This window comes from Fistularia commersonii, chromosome 28, assembly GCF_037954325.1.
Source record: "Fistularia commersonii isolate RoL2024-O1a breed Wild chromosome 28, RoL_Fcom_v1.0, whole genome shotgun sequence".
Lineage (NCBI taxonomy): Eukaryota > Metazoa > Chordata > Actinopteri > Syngnathiformes > Fistulariidae > Fistularia > Fistularia commersonii.
This window is the reverse complement of record NC_141311.1, coordinates 5039298-5065819: the sequence shown is the minus strand read 5'-3', so window position 1 is coordinate 5065819 and position 26522 is coordinate 5039298. Positions and strand designations below refer to the sequence as shown.

The window sequence follows — 26522 nt, the reverse complement described above, 5'->3', positions numbered from 1 at the left end:
AAAAGTGAACCACAAGTGGCACAGGATGTATGTGATGCCGTACCTGATACGAGAAGTTTTACCGAATGAATCGATTGAAGAAAAAGTGAGCAAATGTACTCGACGCTGTGCTTCAATTTAATCAAAGAACTATCTCAGGACCAGCTGCACACACAGAGATAATTGTGTTTCAATCGAAATGAACCCTTCTTCCCAGTGATAGCTGACTTAAGTACGATCTCGGTTTGCTTGTTAATTCTCAAGTTGCTTTCTCCATTCCTGTTCTTCCATCTCGATCAACCCTGTGCACTCTATCACATCAGGGCTAGCATGGCCATGCCTTCTCTCAATTAGCTCAAGTGTATGTGAGAATGCATCCTTGCAGCCACTTTGAGTAAATCAAGGCCCAAAGGAAATGCTGGGAGGTATTCCTCCCTCATGATTATGCTCTACACTGGTGTAGACTGTCTACAGTGAGAATATTCTGTAATACGCCCTCCGCCCGACAATTCTGTGCTGGTTGCTTATTATTCAGGCCCACTTTAATTTCCTAGCTGGTTGTCTAGCTTCTCTGCGGAACGGGCTCCATACTGGCTATATCTTGGAGAGGTCATAGCTGACTCTGACCCCACTGGAAAATGAAGAAAGTGCAGGGCTTTGCCAAAAAAAAAAAAAACAGTTGAAAATGAATATATAACATTTTATTTGAAAGAGTTTGTGTTCTAGCAACAAGGTGGATTCATTTCAACACCGGAGAAGATGTCTGTCACGTTCCCAAAAGTCCTGCAGAAAATGTGCAAATTGTCAAACAAGGATTAGGTATAATCAATCAAGTGATTTTAATAAAGCCACCCTATGAAATGTATAATTTTGTTGTATATTTTTTTGTTTTCAGAATCTATTAACATCCTCCTTTGGACCAGTGTGCGTTACATTGTGCCTGCCACCTTGCATTACGGTTCTGTTCTACTTGACGGCCAGAACTTTACCCTTTTGTGTCCTCAACTGCTGCCCATGTCACAATCTGACTTTGTCAGTGTTTACCAGTCAGCCAGAAAAATCGTGTGTGCGGGGGCGGGGATAGAACTCAGGTTTATCATCAAGAACGGCCATTGGGGCATAATATTGTTGACAAACTGTCATGATATCGTGCACTTTTCAAACGAGAGGGTACTTCCGTGTCCTGCAAATCGACGACATGCAGTGTTTTTACCTGGAAGCGCAGCTCCGATCCCCGCCGTGATGAAATGCGGGTTCATTGGGTTGAAAGCACACTTTTGAGTGCATTCATAGGGACCGCGGAGAGACAAATTAGAGTGCGGTGGGCCGCCTGTAGAGATTATCAGTGGGAAACACTGCTCACGGATGGTTATAAATTGCCATCGGAACAACTGGGCGAAAAGAGGATTTTGTGTGTTTTTCTACCTTCCAGTTATGCTCAGATAAAAGGGAAGGAAACAGCGGCGAAGCTAAATCGGGGGACGGAAGCAGGGAGCCACTGCCTCTGTCCATCTTGCAAACAGATCGAGTGCAAAGCATTAAGTGGGAGTAGGAAACTGATTGAATTGTTGCTTTTGGCTTCTGGAGGGTAAAAGTTTTTGTTGCCGCTGTCCATTTTTGTCTGGTCCAGATGATGTCAACACTCCAGCGTCTCCCTGCACCTCTCAGCAACTCCCCCACTTCACTAATATCCTATACAGTCCAGCAGCGGGAGGCCGTCACAGTGCTTTTCTTCTTTTCCATGAGCATGTCCTTTCAGTTTACACTTCTATTGCACTCTCAATTTGGACAAATTTAGATATTTCCGTCTAAGATCTTCCCCCTTCGGTTTTAGTGGAGTTAAAATGATTAATTTTTATTTATTAAAAATTGCTCATAATTGAAAAGGCCCGGGAGTTCAGGAAGGATCGGCACCTTTACATCGCCTTCATCGACCTGAAAGCAGCCTTCGACACGGTGGACCTCGGCTCTCTCTGGAACATCCTGACATCCCTCGGAGTCCCGGCCAAAATAACCACACTGTTTAGGCAGCTCTACCAAGGAGCCGAAAGCTGTGTGCGTGTGAATGGCCGGGACTCTGAGTGGTTCCCCATCAACAGCGGGGTGAGGCAGGGCTGCGTCGCTGCGCCAGAACTTTTTAATTGTGTCATCGACCATCTGATGACAAAAGTCTCTGAGCGGATCCCTGGGGTCCCCATAGGCAGCTACACCCTCAGGGATCTCGAGTACGCAGACGACACCACGCTGTTCAGCGAGACCGCTGACCAGCTTCGCGAAGCCCTCCATGTTTTTGATGAGGAGTCCAGGAAACTCGGCCTGAAGATAAGCTGGCCAAAAACCAAGCTTATGCATATAGGAGAGGGACCTGATCCACCACCACTCCTCTTCGACGGCACCCCTGTCCACTTTGTCGCCTCCTTCAAGTACCTCGGCTCAACCCTATCAAACACCGGAGATCTCAAAGTTGAGATTGACCGGCGCCGTGCCCTTGCGGCGTCAGTCATGCAGTCCCTGTGGAGACCATTGTGGCGACACCGGCACATATCCCGGGTGACAAAGCTCCGGGTCTACAATGCCTCAGTCATCTCTGTCCTCCTCTATGGCTCCGAAACCTGGCCGCTGAACAACACGCTGGCAGCCAGGCTTGATGGATTTGACTCCAGGGCCCTGAGGACATTAGAAGGCATCAGCTGGACCCAGCATGTCACAAACAAGACCCTAAGGGATCGAACCCAGCAGCCCCCAGCATCTCGCCTCGCAGCAATGCGGCGAGTTCGTTGGTATGGCCACATCATCCGCTTGCCTGCCGAACACCCCACAAGCTCCATCTTGGCCTTTAATCCCCAGCTAGCCGGATGGAGAAGACCCAGAGGTGCCCCCCGCACCCGCTGGCTTGATGTTGTGGCCCAAGACCTCAGGGCCTGCGGTGTGAGCCTGGCACAGGCACGGCAACTTGCCAACGACAGACCCCAATGGAGAAACCTGGTAGCCACGGTTGGCTCTACGCATTTCCTGCAAGAGGACTAACTAACTAAAATGATTAATGGATACATGTGACCTGAATTTGTGATGGCCATAATCTTTGTGTGTCTGTGTTGGGTGGGTGTTTATTGTTTCCAGCATCAAATTAACCCTTTAACTCCCTTTAATATTAAATGTTAATGTCTTCTTCTGTTGTTGCCAGAACTCATGATTTGTATATGACCTATGTAGGGTCACCTTTTGTTCATAGTTTTTTGAAAGACCTTTTACCAGATGGAAAATTCAGGTAGTTTACTTCACCTCACTTTTGCAAAGGCTGTGTTCCACAAGTTTGAGTTGATTTATTTTGCTCTGTTTTTAGTTGTGAGTTCATATATCACTATGTCACCCTTCAAGCGGTACATTTTTGTCTCCAGCTCTGTGTTGCTCCAGTATTCTCTTCTTTCATGGTATCAAAATTCAAGATTAGGAAAACGCAAAACAATAGTAGAAAATAATCTTTTTTTCTTTTTTTAGATTCTATGTCAGCTGTGCCAACACCTCTGGCTCCATAGGATAGATCATAACCCTCCACTTTGAAATATCCCTTCCTGATTTGCAGCTTTGTGCTTCTACAATTTGCACATTTTAAAGAAAATGATGCTGTGAGTAGTCAGATGGCGACATGGTGATGCAGTGGTTAGCGCTTCTGCTTCACAGCAAGAAGGTCACCGGTTCGATTTCCCACCGGAAGCCTTTCAGTTTGCATGTTCCGGGTTCTCCGGCACATCTAACCGGTGCCGTCCCTCTAAACGACTCATTTTCTGATCCTATCCGTCCTGGTGTCTCCCAAAGACCGCCTCAACATCATCAGCTCTGCTTCCTTTCTTGTCTTCAGAGCCACCGTATCAAACCAAGCAGCATCACTGTCTGGGGAAAGTGCTGTAGGATCGACCTCTATATGTCCTTGAATTCAAAAAAACGTCACAATACTTTGTCTTGGTTTTTATATCTACTCGATGAACAATCAACAGAAGTTATAACATAAAGGCAGGTTTTTGAAATCTGGTGAACTGGAATATCCTGTGGATAAGTCTTGACTGCACGTGTGCCTCACTTTGCTCACTGAGTTGAGTGGGTTTTAAATGTTTTTAATTTTTTTTTACAAATTCTAACCGCTCTTTCAAATGACGACCCTCACCATTTTTCAATAAAATGATTCCTCTTGCCCTCGGGGTGACGGAGAGCAAAGATGACATATAGGCGCTGTTGCTGCACAGCAACGGTTGCATAGTAACAAGTTACTTGTGATGATCCATTCTGACACGGATGCTACCAAAGAAATCCCAACTTGCGCTGTCCATAATAATTTGATGTCATGAGTCGGGCCCGTGAGGTTTATTGTTATTGCAACAGTTACTGGACCTTGGATCTGAGCATTGAGTGGCAAAATAACACCGGTGTCTGTGGAGGGAGCGTTTCTTCAAAAAAGGGTCTCAGGCGGTGGTTGTACTGATGGCAGCAAACACTTGCAGGAATAGATTTTTAATGGACAGAGTTGTGGAAAATAAACGTTTTAGTCCATCACAGTATGTGGTAGTACAGTAGCATAGCATAGCACTACTTGTGTCAACAACTTTAAGAAAGAATAAACTTTAAATTGGGAACTTAAGTGTTGAAAAAGGCTAAGAGACCAATTTCCATATTCTCATTATAGCCGATTTGTGTGTGTGTTTTTCTTTTTTTTTTGGCAGCTTTAAAATGCATGAACATTTTAAATCTGTTTGAATAAGAAGCATAAGGACATGAATGGATAAATTATGCTCCTTCTTTGTTCTACTATATAATCCTCTGCATATTTGAGCCTTTCATTTGTTTCAATTTGGAGAATTTTGTATCCATTTTAATTATATATTTTTACAGTTGGATAAAATATAAAGTCAAATTTGTTTCCTCAGCTGTGATAAAAAATATTGGAATTATAAACAATGGGTATATATTTACAAATCTTTTAAAACACAAGATTTCTTGTACCATGTTCCTTTTTTTTTATTTTTATTTTTTTTTATAATCCTGCATAGTATTTTGTACACTCATTCAAGAAATTGGCAGCTGCTCAGTGTTGTCGTATTTTGTGTTGTGTTTTAAATGTCAGCCACGACTTTGGATGAACCTACCAGGGTTCTCCTCAGCACAGCACTTTATTGATAGAAAGGTCATGCTGGATAAATGGGATTACTATGGTTACACAGGAAAAGAAAAATGGAGTCTCTTATGTTATTTTATGTCTTATGTGTGTCTCCTACCCCGGCTTTGGCAGAGGAGTGCACCTTCACATGCCTCGTAAATTATTGAATGTAATAAAAATGACAACAGGCAGTGAGCTGTTGTGGTGTTCCCATGGAGCCCGGTACAGAGAAAAGAAATGAACTTCGGGATGACTGTTGGCAGCCAAAAAAGACCTAGAAACGTGGAGTGAAACTTTGATGTGTATTTAGTTGGTCTGGGTTTCTACAGGCTAAACATTTTTCCCGTGGAGAGGAACCGAGAGAACCGACACAACTATGATAAAGGCAGATTGGAACAATGAGCATCTTTTTTTTTTTTTTTTTCCAACCGGAATTCCATTTTTCATTGTGTCTCTTCTTATCTATTTGCCTCCAGTCTCTTCGTGACCACCTGCTCCGCGTACCAGACGTCTTGCTTTCACATTGATGTTACCATGAGAAAGCAAAATGGAAGCTCTCACCGCTAATTCAGTTATAATGAAAGACCACCTTTTTTTTTATTTTTTTACCTAAAAACCTTTTTTAGATAAATGAAACTGTTTTCCCTTAGATGACCGTAGCTGTTATCGCAATCTGTTTCCCACAGATTGTATGAGAAATGAAAGGAACGAGTGTGACTTCATCTTTTTGGTTTGCCGATTCCCCGTGCCTTGGCTTTTTACACCTGCCGGCGGATGTGATTCAATGAGACGGAGGCGCTGTAGAGGAGCGATAGATGCCCCCAGCCTGCTTCTCAAAGAGACCGGCCACTTTAATCCTGAACCGAATGAAGCCCTGATATATTTTGGTTGAATGAGGTCGCAATAACCAGCCGTACACCGGCCATGAAAGGGGCAAATATCTATAGAGACCAAAGCCGTTATTGTAAGAGGCGGCAATTGATTTTTATTTCTACTTTTAGTATTTTTTTTGTAAAGGCCGAGTAATGACTTCCCTATTGAAGTCTATTTATTACAAAAAGCATATTAGGAAGCGAGGTTCAGGTCCTAAATTAAGGGGTGACACGGCTCCATCCTTTGGTTAAATAAGCGCCTGGTCAAAGTTCTTTTCACAAATTTGTGCTATAAGCCACCACTCACTGCTGGCAAAATCGGTTGCCTACTTTTTTCAGTTGTACTTTTATCGGGCACTGAATAACCACTGACACTCTGCTCTTAAAGTGGCGTGACTGATTTATATCTTTTCTTTTTTTGGAATCATTTTTGATGTCTTCTTTTAGCTGGAAACTCAATAGTTTCTTCATTGCTTTTTACCGATTCAAATGACCGTACAGGCAGATGGGGAAAGAGAAAAATAACATACAAGGTCGTAAATGGTAAAGACTGACATTTATTTCTCAACACAAATAAAAAGGAACCATGCTTACTCATCACAGGAAATAAAAATAATAAAGGCGTTCAGTCTGTTCGGGTGTTCTTTTTTTTTCCTCAGAATGTGAATAATAGCACTCTATGAAGATTCTCGAATAAAAAAATCCAGACCTGTTCCCATAAACATTTAATCCTCCCACCCACCGCCACCCCCATTTTGTACAACCCCCACCCGGACATTTTGAGAGACCCCCCTCCCCCGACAACGATTAGAGCAGTACTTGGGTCGGACGGCCTCCGGACTCAGTCCCCGGAAGTCTTAATAACCTGGAACAGTGTGACGTTGTACAGCACCTGATGTCCATTGTTCCAGGTGTACAGGACCCTCTCCCTGGGGTTGTAGTCCATCATTGAGATATGGGAGTATTGATTGTGGAACGGGATGTCTGTGTACTCGTAGCTCGACGTGTCGGTGTAGTAGGCAAAGTAGATCTTGGCTCCGGCGAGGTGAGAATTGGTGACATAAAGTGTACTGCAGATCATGAAAGACTCTCCGGCGCTGCGCTTGGGGAAGCCTGTGTCCCAAGTCTGCAGCACTTCCAGACTCTGGGGCTCCAGGCGGCTGATAACGATATTCCCAGCATTGGGGATGGTGGTGTACACTGCCCACAAGCCATTCTCATCTGCCATCAGATCGATGTCAGAGGAACCGCCCCAGGAATAGGGGAAGGTGTTATTGTAGCCGGCACCACTCAGGCTGCGCTGCACCAGCACACTTCGGGAGCGGAAGTGGTACTTGATGATAATGTTGCTCTGGTATTTGTTATAGTAGAGCGAGCCGTTGTAGACCACATGGCCCGTGCCCGCCCAGGGGTGGGGGAGCAAGTGCTGCACGAAATTCTGGCCCTTCATGAAGTCACTCATGGTGCGATACTCCAGGACACGTCGCCCCTTGAAGTAGCCGTCCATGGACCACACCTGGGAAGAAGAAACCCAGGGAATTAAAGTGGGGAAGATACCGCAACTACCAGAAACATTAAGGAGACATTTGAGCAACAGTTGTATGCTCTTGTGTCATAGATGGGAAACCTCTTCAGCACAGTCCTGTGCTGAAGAGCAATGATTCATTTTCGACATGCCCGTGGCAAACGAAGCCACCGGTGCGTTAGCTAGATCTCTGTTTTTTTAATTCTGTGAATGCAGGCTTTCGTGCACGTCGTTAAATTTGCGGGCCTAACTATTGATCTGTACTCATTTTGTGCGAGGGCGCGGTTGTTGCCCGCGCTTCGCGGTGGACCGTTGCTCGTGCCCCCTGCCCTTTCCAGTCCACATTTACAGAAAATCAATCCATTTATCAGCTCTATTGTTTTTCTCAAGCACCCCCAGTGGATCACTTTACCAACATGCCCCCTCTGTGGTTGTATCTCTCGTCTTGTTTTCCCAACGCTTCCATCGAGGCACATTTTAGCATCTAATATATTCAATTAAACACCAGTTTGCTTCCATATCAGTTTTAGTTCTCGACTTATCAAGGAGAGCTGTTGCAAAACATAGCTTTTGTTCTTGTGATGCTTCACATATTTCGACTGTCTCGACTTGTCCCGTCGCGTTCTCCTTTCCAGGTGCACAACAGACACTTGCCTCCGATATGAATCCCGGTGGGAGGAGAGGGATGCCATGGCAGGGGTTGGAGGTGGTGAAATAAATTTGCAGAATTATTTAGAGGGTGAGATTATTCAGCATTATTTTTCTCAGCCTGCTAAAGGAGTTAAGACAGGCAAACAGTTGAGCATGGACGTTTTTTTTTTTTTCTCCCCCCCCTGTTCGGTTCCCCAGTGACACTGCCATTTCCCAAATATAATTATCATGATGGATGCAGATGTCAATGCCATATTGTTGATGTATCTGGTTATTAATATATCAGTGATTGATCTACGCTATAATGTGACATCAGCAGGTCAAGTGATTAAAGACAAAGATCAGGTCACTTAATCAAAGAAATTGGCTTTTCTGTTGACAGTATCTATTTAGCCAGTTATGATTCAGGCTGGGGATAAAAAGGCCAACCTCATCTTGCCTCTTAAAGTCAATCAGTCTCTCCAGGAGATGGCTAATAATCAACTCTTTCACTTCGCCGCTGCCAACACCTTCATTCGCCAGTTCCTCCTCCTGACGCTTCATCCGCCTCGTCTCCTTTAACCCCGGCCTCTACTATGTGCCCACTCACACAAAACCACATGTCATCTCTAATAAGCTGGCACTGTTACTATATCATCCGTGTCCGGAGCATCTCTGCTCGCTCCTGGAAATTACCACGGCGATTTAGAAAACTTTAGCCCGACCAACTCATTTATTCTCCACCGACGATGAAGTGATTAATCAGTCGGAGTAGCGATGACAGAGGGAGACATAGAGGTGGAAAAAGAGATGCCATCCATCAGTGACCGAGCTCTGCGTCTTCTCTCCCTCCCTGTCTAACTCTTTCGGCGCTCGTGAGAAGCGCCTCTCAGACAGCGGGCATATTTTGCCGCAGCGCATTTGAGAGTTCAACCTGTTTTTGACAATGACTTTGGTTCTACTTTATCCCTTATATTTGTTGAATTACAACGGTAGCCGGGATTAAGAGACTCACTCTGTTGTCTGAGCTCGGGATCATTGTATCTGTCATCCAAGAGCCGAACCTGGACCCTGATGCGCGAACTGTGATGGGATTACTGACGCCAGTGAGTTTCCCACAGCCTGGAGGTCAGAGAGGAGACAGAGGCAGAAAGACATCCATATTTATAATGTCTACAGGTGCACGCCATGACAGTATGCACACACACACACATGCACACACACACACCACGGCCACCGATGTGGCATTTTAAAAGGCTCGGCATGAATTTACTGGTTGGTGTCACAATTTAAATGCACGCGGACCTGTCAGGGAGAAGATAGAAAAGAAAAAAGGCGTTCGATCGCAATCGTTTCACACAGCTAAATATTATGAAGGTATAATCTTCAAGTGTTCTGAAAATAAAAGTCCTCCACTCCTCCTGACTGTATTTAAACATATTTTCTTAGAATTAAAAAATCCACCCACCCCTAGCATGTTCCACTCTGACACGAATTTTCACCTACATCTTGCTCAGTTTCTATTACAAATTTTACAGATATTTAAAGAGAAACATTAAAAAAAGGAAACAAGTGTTACATTGTGTGTCTCTCTCTGACAGCCATCTTTCCCCAAATTTCTCATTCACTCAAAGCTGGCATCAGCCCGCTATAATTTTCAACTTCAGCTTATGAATCTAAATCCTAAATCGCATCTTTTCTCAATGATGATTTGAAGTGCAGGTCACAGCAGGAGCTCAATTTCTTGTCCTGAACACCACTGCAATTCATTTTCAGTTTGTGAACAGAATTAAATGTTGATGAAGCCCCGACTTCCCTTTAACTAGTTTATTCTCTTTCCGTAATTGTTATTTTGTCACCCTTGAATAAAGTCATTTGTGTCATGTGATGCTTTAAAACAATTTTAAATCCTACAATATTTTGAAACAACCCACATTTAATTAAAGAAAAACAACAGAACCATTCAAATGTATAGTCATTTTTTTTTTGTTTTGAAACTGCAATACTAGTTCTGTATTCACGTTTGACTCATTGAAACAATTTTAGATTAACAGTTCATCAAAACAGGCGTTGAGCATTTTGCGTATGTCACGAAATAAATGTTTATACCTAGTTTTTGCATGCAGGAGTGAAGCCTGGTCTCTAACAACAGGACTCTCTTGCGTAATTCTTCATAATCATAAGCCCCCATCTCTTCTTGGATGGCCATCAGCACAAAGGACAGATTCCTCACTTCCTCACGAAGACGCAAAATCATCTTGGCATCCGTTTTATACTGATCCAGCACTGGTAGCAGGGGGAGCAGCTGGGTCACCTTGTCTTTTAATTCCTAAGGCAGTCATAATAGACATGGAAAAAGCAAAGGAGATTATGAAAGTTTGAAAAAAAAAAAAAAAAAAAACAGAGGACAATAAATGAGTTCAATTTAGCCAGTCCCTGCAGAGGTCATGATGACCTTCAATTATTGCTTCTGATTCATAGTTCAAAATGTAGCTGGATGCAGGGAAATTTGTTCAGCACTCGGAACTATTATGGAGCTGCAGACCTATGGCACTGTATAATTTTGCTTAATTCCATCCAATTGGGTTTTTCAAAAACACCATGAAACTGAATTCCTCTTATCTCGGCTTAATCAAAGATTACATCGTATCTCCTCCTGGGGCTCTGCTGAAAAGTCGTTTACCAGACAACCTTTTTCCGGCAACATGATCTTCGCCCAATTCCACAATAAAGAGGGGGCAAAATATTTCTAATATTGAACAATTTAACAAAAACAATCCCACAATGTTATCTTGAATGCGCAGGGCAAAGACAAACATATTGGCGGTGATCACATTCATGTTTTACAAAAAAGCTAACATCAGTGTGATTTGAAGAAAAGATAAAAAGTAGTTATGATGCTATTTTGCACAAACATTACATTTTCTCAGATGTACTCAAAGGAACAAAATGCAAGTGTTAATAAGCTGCAGCTGAAACTAGAACAGAAGTTTTTGTCTGGAACTAGAGGCTTTGTTCTACTTTTAAAATATTCCATGTTCATCAAGTCATTGAACTGAATACTCTGTGGGTGTTAAACATTTTGGGGAAAAAAAAGCCTGTCAGGAAAAGATTTATTATTTATATACATCTCAGCTTTTAACATCTGTAATTTGCCTCTCGTTTTTTTTTTTTCTACAGTGTACACTGTGAAACACAGAGCCTACACTGTTTAACACCGTGCTATACACTGTAAGATATTTGTTACGTTCTTACTTCATAACTATAAAATAAAGTGCACTCTTCTGGAGTCGGGTGTGTGTGTGTGAACTCAGTCTGTGAATCATCATGCTTTTATAAGTGAAAAATAAAATGCATCCTGAGAAGGGAATAACAGAAGCAGCAGGTGAATGGCTTGAGAGAGAAATAGCCGTATCCATAAAACGTGGCTGCCACGAGAGGGGCTTTTCCTGCCTTGTTAAGGTTTGTCTTAAATCTGGTGATGGAGCAGCTCTCAGGCACGTGGCGTCTCGTCATATATCTCATTTTCTCCCATTCAACCTGCAAAAATTCGCTCTCGTTAATCTCCCGTGCTCCGCCGTCGGCGACTCTGAGCCGCATTCATTCATCAGTCAACGCGCTCTGGTCAAATCCTGCTTTTCTTGGAGACTTTTCTCCTTATTGGATTGCGGATTAGAATTCCGAAACGTGGGTTATTATGCCCGCCGTCCTCAATGTTTTTTGCCTTCTCAGCATTTACTGATGATTTGGCTAACTTCATAAACATCTTTATACCCTCTGTCGAAACGGCTTTTACTAAATACAATGAAAGCAAAGCTCAGCCGTTCACGTTCGGCCACGTGCCGAGGCAGGGTTCCACCGCCGAAGCACCTTTAGCATTTATCTTGGCATCTTTTAATCAAACTACTTTATGGTCCATCTAATATCTGTCCCAGTGTGAAGAATGTGGCGAAAGCCAGGATAAGACAGCCTTCTGACAGGAAGACAAAAGGCCTATTCATAATGCTAGTTCAGGCTTAGCTTGTAGAGAGATAAGGTGGAAATAAATGTGAATATATATGCCTATTATCTAAGCGTGGACGTCAGGAAAAAAAGGCTGAGTGAAGACAGAGGGCGGGGGAATGATGCGAAGGATACGGAAAAAGCGTTATTGTACATGGTCAAGCAGTTTAATAATTCAGGAACACGTGAATTTAAACAAATTTCCTCCGTGCCGCATTCACTGCCTCAGCAATGGGAGCAGAATTGAGTTTGGCTCCACAACGAATCCCGTTGACAGCCGTGCAAAACTTCATTGTCTGTGACACACGGAGATCAGACAGCAATGCAAGTTTGTGTACCAATAAGTTTACTTCCACATGAAATAGGTTCTGAGTCATCTGACATTATTACAAATATGCAACGTAAAGGAGGTGATGAGCTGCTGTTTACCTGAAGGCCCTTTGGATTGAGACTGAGGGGAGAGTCAGAGACCACCTTCAACTTTCCATCCACCACTTTCATCAGACCTTCGGTGTTTCTGACATACTGCAGGTCTCTGTACGTCCGCAGGTCCAGCACCTCCATCGACTGGCTTATGTTCTGAACCTGTCTCGGAGAAACACACACATTAAAATAAACATGGTCTTGCGTTCATTCTAACTGAAAAGATACATTTTTTTTTTCCGCCCTCCAAACTAAGTCATTTTAATTAAGCCAAGAGCAAAGATTAAAAAAAAAAAAAAAAAGACAGCACAAATTGATTTCCAGAAATTAAATAACAGTTTTAAACGATTACTAAGGGCTTGTGTTCGCCATTATTGCAGACAAACAAATAAACAAAAACTATTAAAAAAAAGGAATTATAGATGCTGTTGCTAAGTTGCACATTATGTTGTCTCAATCCTCTAGACACGCTGAATTAAAACAGCGATGGAATAATTTACAAATAATACCGGCAGCTCTGGGGAGTTTGCCCTGCCTATAAGGTAAATATCACCGGGGACAAAACCATTGTTCAGAAAGTCTCAACAAAGGCTCGAGTCTGGTTCTGCAACCTTTGAGTTAAACAAATCTATCTTATCTCGAAACGCAATGTGTGTATTAGAATGAATGAATGACTGACTGGATCCAGGATGTGCTGGATTTTCCTGATCAACCACCAATCTGGAGGGATAGTGTGAGAGAAGGATGTGAATGTGTTGTCAAGAAGCCAGAATGAAACACAAGGGTGATTAATATCCTGCAGAAACAACGGTATCGTGTTTGTATGGATGCATCTCGGTTAAGTTTACAAACACAGCTTCAGTCTATAAATAAATACTTCTCATTCAAGTGCTCAGCTCTGCTCAGTTTTTTCAAGCCCACTCCGACTGCATAACCAGCCCACCGTTTTAATACACCCCCTTCCCATGATGCAAGTTGTACATACTGCCATAATGCTCCACGGTGGTGGTGCGAATCGGAGCCTCATGTGCTCATCTCCCCATCGAACCACACGGACTCCCACTCAGATAGACAAGCAGAACTCCAAACGCGTCCACAGAATATATTTATTCGAAAAACAATCCCAAATCTCAAAGGTCACAGTTTGGCGTACGGTCTGTTTTGCTCTAGATTCCAAGCTTGCCTGGTCTTTGACAGCCCACTCAATTACTTTGTGTCCAGCCTACTGTTTTCTACACCCATTGCTGCTCCCACATGCTTCATGAGCTGGCCACAGTCAGAAAATACTTTCTAAATAAAACTTATTTGACAGCAGAAGGGAATAGTTGGAGAAACAAATCAGCCAACCGGCAGAGTCAGCGTCCATAGCGTCGGGGGGGGTGGGGTGGTCGGGATAGCTCTGGCCTTTCTCACACACGTCCAGCACTCACTTAACAGCGCAGCCCGTGTCTCCATGTCCTTGTCGGTGTAATGGCTTAAACTTAGAGAGCGGCCTTGTGTATTCCGGCCTCAGCACGAGCACCCTGTGCTCCGCCCCACCAATTCTGTGAGACGTATGAGAGTTCCATGGCCAAAGCGGTCACAGGAGAATGAGGCGTTCAAGGGGCTGCGCAGTGAGCAACCTAATATCACCAAAGGGCCAGCTCTGCTTTTGGATTGTATTTCAACTGGCTCTGCAGTCAAAGCTGAATAAAGGTTTTCGCTCAAGGCGACTGTACTTTAAATTCCTGCAACAGTGGTAGGTTATGACATTGTTAGTGAATCCTTGGGTTTTGAGATCGTCTGCGGATTTGCTCAAATCATTTCTCAATATGCTCCAAACTCAGTTGGGGGGGGGTTTAGTAGGGAACGTGCACACGGACTCAGATTTATTCTTTCAATCTGTGGCTCTAACTCACGAGAATCTCAAACAGCACAGACCTCAGGTGTCCTCATTAAGCCGGGCTCTGGACTGTATTAGAAGAAAGTGTTCTGCTTTGCTAACTGGCGCCTTGCAAGAAATGTGCATGTATAGACGTAGGACACAGAGATTCACACAAACACGGATCCGGTGCAGCCCCGAAATATGTTTAAAAAACATTCTAACACTTTTTGTTTGTTGCGACTGAAGCCTTATTTTGTCAAGAAGCCTCAGATATTAGCATCCATTTCACAGACAAGCAAAGAAAAGGAAGAGAAGCCATTGAGGTTCCTTTCTTGCAAAGAGACCATTCAAAACCCACGCTCTGCAGTGTTAGCGGCTCAGAAAATCGTAGCATCAAGAGCAAGCGGCGAGAACAGAAGTTAGGAGGATGACAATGTGCTAAAAATACAATTTAAATAATGCACAGGCTGAACTGCCCAGCAGTGTGAATATTAACAATTTTCATGCTGATATTCATTCATGAAAATAATGTATTATAAATACCAGATAATCTCAAAGTTAAATGATTCAACATTTTCCTTTGGAATTAGTATTCATTTCACATATGAAGCAAATTCCATATATAACTAACGTTTGAGGTCGTGCGTGTGTGTTGCTATTCTTGCAATGGTACTTTTTTTTTCTGAACGTTGCTGTTGAGCGTCTTTGCTTTTACTGACGGAATATTCAGCATCTGTTATGTATTATATGCATTTGTTCCAGTGTGCAGGGGTGTGGATTTTGTCTTTCTATACAAGCGTCTGCCTGAGGTTGCAGCCGACAGAGACAGCCAGGGGAGAAGGAGAAGGATACACAATTCATTGTGGGGGAATACAGTTTCTGAATTGAGGTGTCTCATTGATCCATCAGGGCCTCGGAGCCTATTCAGCATCTCAATTTAACTCGACCTCTCTCACAGGACCATCTCGGTGTCGTCCCCCCCCCCCCCCCCCCCCCCCCCCCTCCAGTGCCACCGCCCCCCCAACCCCCTGTTTACCCCCGCCTCTGCTCCCCGCCTGCTGCTCTCTCAGTGAATCCTATCACATTCACACATTCGCCGGCTTTTGCATGTCCACCGAAAAAAAACAACAACTCTGCAGCCAAGATGCAGAGGTGAGGGCTACGCGCTTAGGAAAAGAAAGCAAACCCCCTGAGATGTTGATTTAGCTCAGTCATTATCTGAAGCATTATCCATTTACACTTGTGCCTTTTTTGTGCACCAGACAGAGGTAAAATAAACTGATCAGCATAATCCGGAGTGCACTGTATGTCCATTATTATTGCAGTGCGTTTGCATTTGTTTCCTTGTTATATATGTGACAAACATGCACTAAAAAAATCATTGAACGAATATTAAATGTGCCTCAGAATGCTTTACAAACAAATCAAAATTGGCCTCATTTTTTTTTTTTTAAATTTGCTCAGAGTAACAATTTCCTCTTGGACCTGATAAACAAACATAAGCAGCAGCGGAACAAAAATACGGCCAAATAGTTTGAATAAAATGAGTCTGCTTTTGCGACTGCGATTATTCAGGCCTCTTTTAGTGACTCTAGTGCTATAAAAAAGTGCATTAAATAATAGCAACGCTCTTCTGGTTGGTGTTTTGAGTGACAGTGCTACTTGTCAACAAAGGAGAAAAGGGTGTTAAGCCGTAAATTTTGTCAGACAGCGGGAGACAAACCGAACTAGACACGAGCGAGGGCCGACGTGACCATTTGTGCATCTGCGTGGGAAGCCGTCATGTCTTAACGTGAGTGTATTAATGACAGCTGTCACCTTCTCCATGAGCTGGCGAAGCTGTCTGCTGCGTGGGTCGCGGTTACACATGTTCTGGGCCGGCGCTACCACGGTGCAGATACACTTCCCATCTGCGTCTTGAGCTGAGCTGTAGATCTGCCAGCCCTCCTCTGGGCTCGGGTATAGCGCCTGTAGGAACATAGAAACACACAGATCTGTCGTTGTATAACACAAGCAAAGCGAAGCGGGTTGCTTCTGTCTCATGTTGTTTATATGGTGCTGGAGAATCCTTTCAAAATGCATTTTGAATTTTTTTTTTTTCCCCTCGCATATATCAACATTCCAAATGTATTCTGCCCTTATAATGTCTTTCTAAACGAATAAATTCATCCAATACTCGAAGTACTGAAGTGGTGGGAGAGGAAAAAAAAAACAACGACTCCTTAATAAATTGCATATCGTGATTAGTTGTGCCCATTCTGTCACCATAACTTAGCCGCAGAGTCATAATTTCTCCTTGGGATTCTTTTTTCGCTCTCGCAACCCTGTCAAAAGTTACTCTCCTTCAAAGACAATTAATGGCAATTGATCCCTCCTAGTACACAAATCACTCACGGTCTAATTTTAGCCTTAACCGGAGAGCTACAGCAAAAGGAGGCAGAGGGAGGAGAGGCCAGAGATGAGCAAGGTTGAGCCTGCAGCGGTTACGACACCGTGAGCGAGGGATGAAGGATCAGGTAGAAAATATGAGGAAATATGAAAACAGGGGCGCAGATTAAAAAAAAAAAAAAAAAGATGGAAGATAATAAAGTACATAAATAAATGAAAGCACGGGAGGCCGAGCAAGTTCTGAGTCGGAGATGAAGAAAGACGAGAGAAAAGAAGCCGGGGATTTTAAACGACACAAGAAAGGAGATGGATCGGACCGTTCAGCGTAAAAACAGAGCATGTAATGCATTCGGACTCTGAGCGGAAATACAACTATTTGGGATCGATAATGTAGCCTGTAACCAGAGGAGGAGGAGCCAGCCTGCGAGATGGATGTCTCTCTCTGACTAACAAATCAAATCCAATCAAAAGTTGTGCCGTATTTTCGAGCACAAGCTCGTACGTGCACTTTGATGCTAAATCTACACATTTGAAGCACAATGCAATGATAGCAGACGCGGCCAGTGCAGGGATGAAATTGAAGACCTCTCCGCATAAGTCGTGGGAAAAAGGCTAGAAATAAAACCTCGGCTCTGTACCGCTCTTGTGCTTTCCTCTGAGCGATGTGCTTGTGTCCTCTTTGGTTGGGGGATCAGATTAAAATGTCTTGGGGAACAGGGGGTGTGTGATTGGAGTGTAAAGTAGCAACCACCCTGCGAGCCAATGTGCTCACTGTCACATCGTGTCACTCCTGCCAATCCCTCGGCTCTGCACCCCGTCCTTCCCTTTCTCTATCTTACGCTCATCCGCTCCTTTTTCTTCATTCTCTAGAAATAAGTGCATCTCAAATCCGCTCCGCCCTTAGGAATTGTATAAAAAAATGGAGGATTATCAAGAGTGACCAGAGAAAATCACAGGAAGAGTATTATTGCATTATATATTTAAGGAAAACCCTATTGTAAGAGTGAAGCTATGGACTGTGTGATTGTTTTATACTGTATATATGAACATGTACAATGAGAAAATCCATTCATGTTAATGGTTTTAAACAAAATTTACATCGAGACCTAAGAAACATGTGCTTGAATATGTAATGATGTCGTATTTACATACCATACATTATACAAGAATGTGTACATTTTGGGATTGTACAAGTTAAATGCTGCACACGTTTTGTCGAAATGTTCTTGTCGTGGCAACTGGAGTTGAATTTCTTCACTTGGCTGGGACAAAAGAGCCCAAAACCCTGGCAGTTATATTCGGAAACTCCCCACAGGTCATTAGACCTGAAAAAGTCTCTCATATGAGGGGTGAAACATCTTCAAGTGAAGAAATTCAAGTCCAATTACCGCAACAAGAAGATTTCGACAAGAATTCACCATGACCTGGATGACTGAGAACCTCCAAAGACATAAACGCTGGACGCAACGTAATCTCCAACTCTTGCTCACTCACGATGTGTAGACCGGAAGCAAGCGAAGTCTTTCACTGAAACCACATTCGCAATCAAACCTTGTTTGCACACCTGCCCTGTACGCTTGGAATTTCAGTCAGTGCAGTTAATTAGGTAACTTATTAGTGAGAATGAAGAGTAAATAAATATTGGTTCACAACAATTGGTCTCAGCGGATGTAGCCACGCTCGGGTCAACTTATCATTCCACTTGTTACCACTGATGCATAGATGTTTTGACTTTGCACAGCTTTTCTCTGTTAGTCAGCACCTGTCTTATCATTAGTCTCTCACTGTTTGAGGCAATTCAGCAGCAAGAGGAAGTTAGGTGGAGGGAGGATAGAGGTCTACAGGGGCCAAAGTTACAGCTAAGAAAAGTCGAAAGAGACTCCACAGCAGAATGTCTTCCAATTTCTTTCAACTGCCTGACTGTCGGTTTCATTTTGCCGTTGCCTCGGGTGGAGATTCTTTTCCTCCCTCTGCTTCTCTCTCTGCATCTCACTGACTCTGAGGACTCGGGATTTATTGTAGCATGCGTATGCGTGCGTACAACAGTGTGTGTGTGTGTGTGTGTGTGTGTGTGTGTGTCCCTATCCATGTTGGGGGGGAACATGTGCTGTATTTGTGTGACGCCCGACTGGGTGTCTGCACCTGTCTGTAAACAGCAAATCACATATCACCAGTTCTTACACATTTTAGTACCATATGGATTTGGTTAGGAAACAAATCCCTCCAAGAGGATTTGCTCGGGAATCGCTAAGGCCGCACTGTGAGATCTCTGCAGAACTGCTGAAGAGCGCGTGTTATGATGGATTTGCAAAAGATATTGGTTTATAAGGGTATGGCAGGGCACACCGACTTTGCATTAAATACATTTCTTGGGTAGTGTTAACAGGTGAAGATTAGCTTGCTTCAAACTGCAGAATACACTTATCACTCTGTGGGTATGTGTGGCCTCCCGGCTTCGATAAAATAACTCGTATTCATACATGTGGAGGTTGTCTGCCCGCCTACGCACTAGATATTCACTTATGCTAAAGAAATATGACCGGGGATGGAAGGAAAGCGTGCTTCAATTAGTTATACAGCTATCGGCTTCAAAGAAAGCCACAGTTTGTTTCACGATGATTTTGTTTCACACTTTAGCACAAAGTGGGCAGCAATGTGCAAAAAGTTCATAATTCGGTAAAGTAATATTGGAGGCAAGTGACAACCATTTCTCTGTCATCGCTCTCCAAAATGTCTGGATTCACGCTGTGCTTTTCATGTGTTTTTTTTTTTTTTTTTTTTAATGCACCAGGGAGTTCTTACAGCAATGCATCTTCTCCTCATTTTATTAATATTTCATGAATGCTGGGCTGAAATTAAGACCCTATTTGAATCTGTTCCAATTTCATTACCACCCACCTATTCATTTTGAACTAACTTCCCCATTCAGCGGCAGCTTCGCGACCAGAGGGGAGGAGGTAATTGGGAAATGTGCTTTTATACCTAAACTGTTGCAGGGAGATTATATATCAGCGCTCCTAAGCAAGTGCTCTCTAACTACAGGAAGTAAACTTGAATTTGTTTCCATTAATTTTCTGTCTATGCCACTTGCATTTGTGTTGGGGCAGGAGCCAATTGTAGAGAGACATATGACAATTCCTCCTCTCATACAAACATCTGGGCAATCTAGAGTCTTCAATTAACCTGCATCAATTTGCACGGTTGCAGGAAACCGGAGAAGCCCTAGAAAGCCCACGCAGACACGGCGAGAACATGAGAACACACTGGAAGCCCCGAGTCGGAGTCGAACCCGCTCGCTGCGAGGCAGAAGCGCTAATCACTCTCCCACCGTGGTGCCTCGAATGGGCTTTAATACACATACCTATTCATGCAAATATTATGGGATTGCTCGCAATAGAAAAGAATGGATCATTGAGTTTGGTTCATTTACAGTTGTGTTCACAGTAAGCCTACCGGTTAGCTCATTAGTGTAAGAAAAACAACTTTCTCAATATCTAAAGCTGTTCAGACTCCCACTTAGATGAGGCATTCACGTTTATTGCTGGCAGGTTAAGTCTTAGGGGACTTTATTTCGGTTGTGATGCAAACTAAACCTGTTCCACTAATGTATCAGCAGCATAAGCCTGGAGGGAGTATTTCAGGTCTGCAGAACACGTGCAGAAGGTAGTTCTAGGGGAGGAAATATTCAGTTCACTGTTGCCAAAATTTCCCCCATTAGGTGTGAAGGACAATATACAAAGTGCCAGATTTGAAGCGGTCACAGTTCTGACTGCCATGCGAAAGCCCATTACAGTAGACGACATTAATGAGAACAACAGGAAATTGCAGGGGGGGCAAGTGAAACGGTTTATCAGCTGAGAGTCCTTGCAAAAATAACTCAAGATTTCTGATGCGAGCGCCAGCAGAGGTTTTTGGGGGCTACTTTCATACCAATCAAAATACAAATTTATTACATATCATACAGCTCACAAATTGCTATATTTGGTGAGGACTCTTCCAGAGGGTATTGTAAAAACGGTTTTCTCATGGACACATATGAATGAATTCCACGCACAGAACAAAAAGAAGAAACAATATGGTTGAAAGAATGGATCTGGCAGCTAGAGATGGCATGTTCTCAGTTTATGGCCTGTTTTCAGATGTTTTACCATTCAACCACAGCAAAGGCGGGCTGCAAACCTGCATGATATCTGAGATATGTGCATCAGCTTGCACCGTCTAACAGTCCATGCACACCAGTTCAGTGCCAGCATTAGAGGACCGCTTTGCCTCTGAACTTGAAAACCTTCCCACAAGCGCAAAAGCAGGGGATGCCAACATGCAGTCTAAACTGGACATAAGCTGCAGGCATGTCCTCCAGTCACAACCTCCCGTCCTCCCTATAGAAAACTGAGATTGAATAAATAAAAGCAAGAGTTACTGACCGTAACTGTAAGACAGGGGAGATCTGTGGTTTGAGAAAATTGGGCAAAAATGAGAGGTGGCTGGAGGAACGAGTTCTCTATTGAAGATAAAACGTTGCTTAGCTGCAATGCCGAGAAATACCTTTGCTTAAATCATGACTGAGGAAGTAAGTGGTGAGCATTTGTCGTGCAATTCAAAAAAGGATGAACTACACAACCTTAAATGTGGTTGGTCGACCCGGATATGCATGTCTATATTTGTGACAAATTAAAAAAAATCAACTTGTTCAATACCCGAGAGCTCATTTTCTGGCGCAAGGGAGCTCAAACCCTATTTGTTGATGAACACCCATTCAGATGATATAGCCGGTGATATAGCTGGCGAGAGATGAAGGGTGGACTTCCTGTGGCATTACATTAGAATGACCCTGGAGCTGGCTTCTGTAAAATCTGAGCTAAATGAGATCATAAATCTCCAGTTCCTTACTTTATGAGCATGACGAGGAAGTCTATTAAAACTTTCATAAGAAGCAGTCTGAAGGGGCAAACAGGCAGGAGCAGACGCCGCGCGTGAGTCGGACAGTACCGGAGATGTGACCGCTGCACTTTGAACTCGGCTCATCGGCGCGAAAAAGGATGAGGCCGGCAGGGCTGAGATGATGTCACACTGAGAGGCGGGAAACTTTGAGACTTAACAAAGAATCAAGGTGTGACCACCTGAAAAATCAGGATAACATAGCAAGCGGTGAAAAAAATTCAGTCTCTTTTCATGCCAACTTTATTCATCGTAGCATCGCTCCATGTTGTCCTCTTCGTCCCTCTGCTGGATGAAATCAGCTATTCATAAACCAATGCACTTTGTTTCTCTTCACGCGCTGCTGGTTATCCGTTCTTTGTGTGCGCTCGGCTCAAATTCAAAACTCATAAACAGTCTTGGCTCCGGCAAAGGAGAAGGCACAAATGCGCTAATGTTTCTCCTCTTGTGGGCTACTCTCCTCCTCCACATCCTCGCCCATGTGGAACAGCGCTCGCCATGACAGCGATGAAAGGTAAATATATTGGAAGTGGATACGTTGGAGGTTGGTCACTGGGCGTGAAAATATTTCACAAACTGTGACAGCCATTGCTCGATGTGACCGTACCGGCTGCATCCACTAATGCGCCGCATGACGGTTAGTTTGGTACGTGTAATTAAATCACAGTATCTCTTTGTGCTATAACTGGCACTAAACAAAGTATCTCTCGCTGTTTTTATTGCTATACGAGGGATTACTCTGTGGCCTTCTTCTAAATTCAAATTTATGGATGGGAAGAATTGAGAGTTCATAAATGTCTGCTTCCTCCTGTCATGATAGCTAATACCTAAGTTCTCATTGTTCCGCAGCATTGTGGTGTTTAGCGGGTGAATGACAAAAAGACCCAAATTGGATTAAGGCAGACCTGGGCATTTTACGCTCTGCGGGCCACATCCGGCCCGTTTTTCGTTTTTATCCGGCCCGCCAAACTATTTTCTTTGAATATTTTAATTTAATAAGTATTTTCAATCAATATTGAATTTAGAAATTCCTCATTTTTTTCCTTCAGTTTAGTTAGTTAGTTAAAATGCCAAAAAAATGAAATATTTAATTTTCATTTTGTTCAATTTCCACGACAAATAAAAGAAAAATTAAAGATGAAATGTGGCCCGCTGGCCGAAATAATTGCCAGGATTAAGGTATGATCTTTACATCTGTTAACCATTGTGAATATTTTTTTGCCTTAAACTTGATAATCTGCCCTGATCCCAAGAAAAAAAGCTATCTCTGCTTTTAAGTCTCCACATACATACAGACATACCAACGCACATTTACGCACACGTGCGCTCTTTAAATGAATGCGGAGAGTTTCCTCAAAGCCCAGGCCAGCTGCCGGCCTTTCGAACGAAACTCAATGAAGACTCCCAGAGAAGTCCCTGGTCTCTCCTGCTCCCAAGGAAAACCGATTACCACAATCAGCTCAGCGTGGTTGCCAGTCAATAATATGGCTCATAAACTCATTAAGTCCCACTCCCTGCTGCATCCCCTTCCCCTCCCTACTGCCTGCACAGCTCTCCAACTCCATCACGCCCATGCCTGCCAACCCTGCTGTGCGGTGTCTCGCTCATTTTCCATCTGCAGCTCACTCGTCCTAATCAGATAATAGTTGAAAGACAGTGGGGGTGGGCAAATTGTGTCAAGTATTTTTTTTTTTTTTTTTTTTTTTAAAGTTGGGAGCTCATTTGGAGAAGCTAGAGAAATCACCCGTGCTCAGTACTTAAAAGCGGCATCTGCAACTTTAGACCGGAGTGATCTGCAAACACGTTGCCAGGTGCCCCGGTGGAAAAGGATTTGGCTTCCAGTCAGCTGTTTGGCAGATATAAGATAGCTATTTCATGGCTGTTGCTAAATACAGGAGAGAAGCAAGTGTGAGACAACGCAAGGTAAACACAGCCAGACCTACACGGGAGAGGAACATATTGATTGCGGAGGTGCGTGGATTGTAAGCTGATAATATTGCTTTTGAAAGTCAAAGAAATGATTTTCGCATTATTTCCACAAATTGCATTGGACGCTGATGTTGTATTGGCATGTCGTGTCAACAGCTTAATTACAAATTCAACTTTCGAACTCGGGATCAATACTCATTTGTGCGCAGGCAATTAAATTTTACTTGATGGCATTTAATGTATCAGAAGCTTTTAAGATTTTATGACCTGGGTGGCTGAGATGCTCGCGCGTCCACCTGGCGTCTCATTAACAGGTGGGGGACATCTGTCCGAGTCCAAACTCAAAATAAATTCATTGACGTCGGGGTCGTAAACATTAAAGCGCTTATATAAAAACCTGCAGCAGTGTTTAATCTTTAATTCACTGCCAAGAATCGATCATCACAATCTGCTTTTACTGGACTGCAAACTAGACGTGATAAAGTTTACAATCGCTCGGCATTCAGTCTCCATGACCTCAATCAGATTTCCAGCTCCGGGTTTTTCTTTGCCATTTGTTGTTCAGTGAATATTCTCTTTCCTATCTTTCCTCACGACTTTCTTATTTAAGCTATCACAGGGGACTAGTCACGACACACACACACACACACACACACACACACACACACACACACACACACACACACACACACACACACACACACACACACAAATAACAGTATTTGCTGTAACAATATGAGAGGATTTACTATTTATGTATTTTCATTCCATACACAGATACAGCAAATTCTGATTTTCCACAGCTGATAAAATGGTCGGGTGTTGCAGTGGATGGTGCCTCCGCCTCAACAACAGGGTCCTTGTATTGATTTTGAGCCGGAGAGTTTGTATGTTTTCCCCTTGTGTGCAAGGGTTTCCTCCATGTTCTCCAGTTTCCTCCCACAGTTCAGAAACATGCTGTAGGTTCATTGAAGACCCTAAATTGCCCAGACATGTGGATGAGCAAGTCAATGGTTGTTTGTCTCTACACGTGTACGTGGCCCTGTGATCGACTGGCGAGCGGTCTAGGATGTATTCAATGACAGTGGCACTGCAGGATAAGTGGTATAGATAGAAAATGAATGAATGAGTGAATAAAATTGCTTTTTAGATCATCTAGGCGTAATCGAAACTCCTATGACACACACAAAAAAATCATCTTTTGCATGCAGGAAGTTTCGTTTATGTTAATGATACATAGATATATTACTCCTCTTCCCTCTTCAGGATATTGGACAGTTGTCTCCAATATCCTGAACTATTTTAGAATAACTCATCACAATTCAACGCAGCTAAAATTAATGTTCCTGATTTTGCGATTAACATTCAGCAACTTTTCTTGACCTCTAAAAGGGATTGTGAAAGGAGTATCACAGAGGTTGGCTGCCTTACACGTCCTACTGAGAAAAACATTTGTTGCAATGTCATGGATTACTGCGATGAAATGGGATCTAACGCTTAAAATAGTGTAGAACTGTGATTTTGCTTCTCACATCCGTCAGTCAGCTGGAAGGCTGCTCACTTATAAATCTGAAATATATTCCAGAGGTGTCACCTGAGCCAAGCGCATTGCATCCTTTGAAAATACACAAAATAAGACACTGCTGGATTTTACTCCTTAGTCCCCGGCTGATCTAATTAACAATTTCCTTCCGACAATACCCAGTGTCTCAATCAGTTCAAATGAAAAAGATGCTTAAGCAATCACTATATGAATATTGTCGTTGCCAGAAGGGGGAAAAAAATAAATGCGCATTTTATGATATATTTTCTGAACAGAAGTCGCAGAGCACTGTGTTGGCACGGTGCGCATTTCTTTTGAAATGTGTCATAGAAATGCTGTTTACAGATGAATGACTAACTTTGTTATAAGTGAATTTCGGTCTTTTTATAGTCTGAAAGGTCCACAGCATATCGACTTGTCCTCAAAACCACACCGGTTCCACCCGTGTGTTCGGGTTCCCGGGTCTCTTCCACTCATTAAGGAACATGGTTTTGCACTATACAAATGTGCACAAGCATCCAAGCGGCGTCGTGCTCACTGCCCAGACAGGTCCACATAAACCCATTCAGCTGTGTTCACGGAGCGGCCGGGTTGAAGACGGATGCAGAAAACGAGTGAAGCGGACTTTGAAAATAGCTGTGAGCGGGGAGAATGTGGAACGCGGCCCTGCGTGGTTACCGGGAAGAAGCCATCCCATGGCCGCTGGCGATCCAGCACCAGAGCGTCACGAGAACGTCCCTCCATCGTCTTTGATTAGAGCTCTAAACAATGTGAGTCATTACAGTTAGACCATCCCGGGCAAATGTCTCATTAATAGTGATTGGAGTTGATGATGCGCGGTTTTACATTAAAGTTTTATTCGCAGTCATAGTTTATGAGGGGAGAATATTTTTGTCTGAAAGAAAAGAATCATAATGGAGCTTTATACTGTCATAATTCCTGGCACCATCAAACCGGCTCATCACTTTTTGAGAAACTTTGATAAAACAGACTTCAGAAGCGGCCTTTCTTTACCACATATAGCAGTGAGAGCCTGCCGAACGAAAACAACAGCGGTTTAATTTTAGCGTATCCTGTCGTTTGATCAGGAAAATAAGATAGAATGGGCTTCCTGAAGAGACAAATCTTTTTGTTCCTCTTGACCCTGAGCCTGATAAACAAGCATCAAAACTGAATGGACGGATTAATCAGGCTACAGCCTAAAGGGGAATGTGGGTGTTCAATAGGATTAAAGAGTGTAGTGCTGTAAATAATTCAAATATGCCTCATACACTGACAGT

General features: G+C 43.3%; 1 protein-coding gene across 2 annotated transcripts in view; it reads right to left on the bottom strand.

The window, feature by feature from the left end:
• Positions 1-6537: 6537 nt before the first annotated feature.
• olfm2a (olfactomedin 2a) overlaps positions 6538-26522 on the bottom strand; it is a 48021-nt gene continuing 28036 nt past the window's right edge. For both annotated transcript variants that reach the window (XM_086175650.1, XM_086175649.1), the window contains exons 2-6: positions 16263-16412; positions 12587-12742; positions 10265-10484; positions 9171-9277; positions 6538-7516 (exon numbers count right to left, since the gene is read on the bottom strand). In XM_086175650.1, coding sequence (XP_086031776.1) covers positions 6842-7516; positions 9171-9277; positions 10265-10484; positions 12587-12742; positions 16263-16412 — 1308 coding nt within the window. In that variant the 3' untranslated portion in view covers positions 6538-6841. The remainder of the gene's footprint in view (positions 7517-9170; positions 9278-10264; positions 10485-12586; positions 12743-16262; positions 16413-26522) is intronic.